The 4,155-nt window shown below is 34.9% G+C and overlaps 1 protein-coding gene across 1 annotated transcript in view; it reads right to left on the bottom strand.

Moving 5' to 3' along the window:
- The window catches only part of LOC102002568 (glycine N-acyltransferase-like protein Keg1), a 7,867-nt gene extending 4,131 nt beyond the window's left edge, over positions 1 to 3,736 (bottom strand). Inside the window, exons 1-3 of the mRNA XM_005352230.2 lie at positions 3,640 to 3,736; positions 1,424 to 1,513; positions 37 to 144 (exon numbers count right to left, since the gene is read on the bottom strand). Of these exons, the coding sequence (XP_005352287.1) occupies positions 37 to 144; positions 1,424 to 1,501 (186 nt within the window). The 5' untranslated portion in view covers positions 1,502 to 1,513; positions 3,640 to 3,736. The remainder of the gene's footprint in view (positions 1 to 36; positions 145 to 1,423; positions 1,514 to 3,639) is intronic.
- Positions 3,737 to 4,155: the final 419 nt, after the last annotated feature.

Below are 4,155 nucleotides of genomic sequence, written 5' to 3'. Positions count from 1 at the left end.
CAGATACAGGCATATTTATTCCATATTGCAACTTACCTCCTCCCGGGGTCGAATAACAACAGTATTAAAATCAGGCCACTTGTCCACCAGAGCCTTGAGCTTGAATGGGTTTCCCTGATTCATGTGGAAGACAGTCCCATAAACCTAAATATTTCAAGCCAGCAGAAATGTCATCATATTACAAAGTGATAGGAAGTTGTAGCATATTTGAGTAGAACAATGATCATTCCTATGAAATTATGAAATTTCTGTTGGAGAGATATAATAAATTAATTTTTCAAATGGTTCCTAGTGTCCAGTTGCTTATTCTAACAACAGTATCTTTTATATATTGAGGTAAAATACAAAGAGTGATGAGATTTACTAATAAACTCACTAACTGTCTTGCTGTAGAATCTAATTAAAATTTTTCATGGATATCAGACTTATTTCTTTTCATGCACAGACAAAGTTCATGAAGCTCAGACATTTCAGAAATGGCTTCCATTCATTGCAAGTCTTTTTCTTACTATGCCTTGAAGCATTTTTGTGATTGCTGCTTTAATATTGATACTATATTATTTTTAGATCTGCATCATCTGACTGTTGATATGTGTGGATCATGGTTTCTCATCTAAGTTAAGATTTAGCCAGGGTTAGTGATACATGTCTGCTATGTCAGATAATACGGAGGCTGAGGCACTTAGGTTGAAAATTCAAGGACTGCCTGGAATAAACAAGGAGTCCCAGGTCAACATATAAAAGTAGAATATTTTTATGATAGACAATTTTACCTCATCTCTTCATCAAACATATTTAGGCCAAAATCCTAGTTCAATGAAAATTTCTATAGTTAGTTATGTCAAACATAAAAAACCCTGGAAATTCTTGTACATAAAATGTTATTTCATTGAAATAATGTATGCTATAGAAGGCATCTGATGTTAAACATTTTAATTTATTTTATACTTTAAAAAATCTTCCATGTTGGGCTCACAACTAAAGCAAAATTTCAATGAGATCAGAATGCTTATTACTTATTATCTAATATGATTTCAACTAAATAGTGATTTGTTATTTAAGAATCAGGAAAATTATTTTTTCTCTACTGGCAATTAAACCAAGGACCTTGCACAGCTTAGGCAAACACCATTATTGACGTATATCTTCAACTTTCAAGTTTTTATTTTGTGACTGGGTCTCACAAAAATTGTGAGTTATCCTTTGTAAGTAAACAGTGACATTTGTTTTAGGCAATGTGGAGCAGCACTTTGCCTTTTTAATGTTGTGCAGGTGACATTATTGAGACTTCTCTTTGCTCTGGTAGCATAAACATAGGAGAGAGGAATGTCATGGTGCCAGTGCTCAGTGAGTCTTGACTCTTTCCCTCCTCGGCCTTACCACGGTGTGATCCTCAGTTTCTATGAAAACATTTTACTCTCACCTTTAAGGTCTCAGGCAGCTGCTTCCTCAGGGAGTTCTCCAGAACCTGGAGCATCTGAGAACCCTGTAAGTAGAACATCTCTTCCGATACCTCAGATAAAAAGATTAGCGACAATAGCAAGTCAGGAATGGGGGAAGACCTTTACACAGTGTGTCCAGACCACCTCTAAAGATTAGGAGTCACAGACATATAAACATCGGGAATTTATTTCTGACAGGGCTGGGAATCTGTGATCAAGACATTGACATGTTTCTTGTCCTGTAGAACTCTGTTTTCTGTTAGATACACCCTCTAGCTGTGCCTTCTTGGGATGGAAGGAGTAGGTTTGCTTTCAGGAGCAACCTTTTATTGTCTGAGGTTTCTGTGTAGTATTTTTCCCCTCATTCATCATAGTGTTAATACATGCCTTTTATTTGTATTTCTTGGTAATATTAGAGCCTCTGCTCTGATACTCAAATTGGACTCTATAATATTTTGGCCAAGATAATTCATTCTTTGTTTTTGAAGACAATCATGTACACTGCTGACTAAATAAATAAGAGAATCTACAGGTTTTTAGTAGATGCCAATGGCAACACTTTATCTCTTGGTAAAAGCAGGAAAAACGTTTCTTAAATTTATTCTAATGTCACTGATAATAACAAAATAGTAGGGGTCTAATATCTCTATAGGCAACTGACTTTTTCTCTAGAGACATTTTTCTGAGAGTGTCACAAACACAAAAGGCAAAGTAAATCTGGTATAAAATCATAGGCTTTGTTATAATGTCAGCAAACTGGATAGCATGTGGATGTTTGAGAAATGTGGAAGCATATACACACACAAATAAACAAATAATAATTTGGAATGACAAGAATGGCAAAATTATGATGTCCAGTTATAGGAGCCGATAGAAGTCTAAAAAGGCTACAGAAATGGGAAATTGTTAATGGATAAAGTTCATTGTGGTCTTTAAGGTCTTCAGACAGAGGTTTCATGTTACTGAAAAATATATCTAGGTAGAACAAGTCAGAGAGAATAAATCCAAAGAACAGATTTTATAAAATCTTTAAGGAATAGAACAAAAATGCCGTGATTATATCCAAACTATGATGAGATTATGTAATCACAAGCTCGTGGTTTGTCACTGCTATAAATAGCTATTAACATAAAATATTATTGCACATATGTAGAAGTATAAGTACAAAATTAAAAGAATGAAACATAAAATAAAGTAGTACACAGACTTTGGTTAATTATGTATAAGTTTATGTACATTTCACAAGCATTAATCATCAGAATATGGAAGAATACAAAAAATAAATTAAGATAAAAATCAAAATTTTAGAAATAGCTCATCACATGAACAATATAGATCAAATCTTTTAGGTTAGCTTTCTTTCTTAGATAATATTGATTAGCAGTAAAAGCACTTTATGTTCTTAATATTTCTCATCATTTTCCTTCTTAGATTTGTCTGAGACATTTTACTCTCCTGGTAAATATCCAATGAACAAGAGTTAAAGACATTGTCATCTGCCCAGCATCCCTGTGCCATTGGAACTGAATAAAAGTTGTTGAAGCATATGTAATACTTCTTTGCAAATATTGCTAACCAAATGTACTGCCTAGCCTTCACAACATCTCCATAGTTCTTATCTATTTGGAATGGAAACCTGCCATACATCTCTTTGACACCAACAAACACATCAAACTTGATGGAGAAAATCTACAAGACCTCAAAACTACACAAAGAACTACAGTCCAGGGAGTAAATCTTGGAGTGGAAGAGGTTGCCTTGGCCAAGGAAGAGCACACCAGTTCATTGTTCAGTGTCAAATAGTCAGTCCTAAAAAATATGTACAGCTACAGTTTTACAGAACAGGCTAGTTATATTTAAAAAATATACGTATATAAATGTTTGCATACAATAAGAATTAGTTCAAAAAGAGGCCATAAATTTGAAAGAGAGCAGGGAGAGGTATATAAGAAGTTTCGGAAAAGGGAAAAATAGTGTAATTAAATTATAATCTCTAAGTAAAAATTAAAGATTTTCCCTATGGTACATACTAGTAGGTATATGCACTTCTCAAGTTGAATAAACTCCCCCTTTTCACTGTATAGGCACCCACAAAACGATCAATATTTTCTTTCTAAAACCAACAACATTTGACTTTTCCAACCTTGTACCAGAGAGAAGGACATGGAATCACCATTCTTCCATGATAAATTCTTACCTATAAATATGCATCCACACAGAGCCTCCTCAGAACAATAACAAGCAGCAGGTCTTTTCTGAAATGCTAGCATTCACAGTGGTGAACAATAACAAGCAGCAGGTCTTTTCTGAAATGCTAGCACTCACAGAGGTTTGGTAAATGTTTTACAAAATACTTAGACTGAGGATGTACTCTGGACCTTGATTTTCATTGAAAAGTAGGAAAACAAAATTCTGGCTGTCTTGGGAGTCAGAAGATTCCAGTATCCCCACAGATGTGTGCCAGGAAGATGACTATGCAAATCTGAGATCCTGATTGTGGATGCCCTCTCAGCTCCTCATACATCGTTTTCTTGGTCCACAGGAAAACAAGTGACCAGGACTTGAAAGAATCTGTGATTGTTTAGAAAATACTTTCCTCATCGCCTATGTGGAATTTCCCTCTGTATGCTGTGAACATGTTTATTAAGCTCTGTTTACATTTCTCCCCTGTTACTCCTGTTGCAGTAACGAGAGGGAAGCCAGAAGTGTTGGA

Source organism: Microtus ochrogaster, chromosome 8, assembly GCF_000317375.1.
Source record: "Microtus ochrogaster isolate Prairie Vole_2 chromosome 8, MicOch1.0, whole genome shotgun sequence".
Classification (NCBI taxonomy): Eukaryota; Metazoa; Chordata; class Mammalia; order Rodentia; family Cricetidae; genus Microtus; species Microtus ochrogaster.
This window is presented reverse-complemented; position numbering and strand designations above follow the sequence as displayed.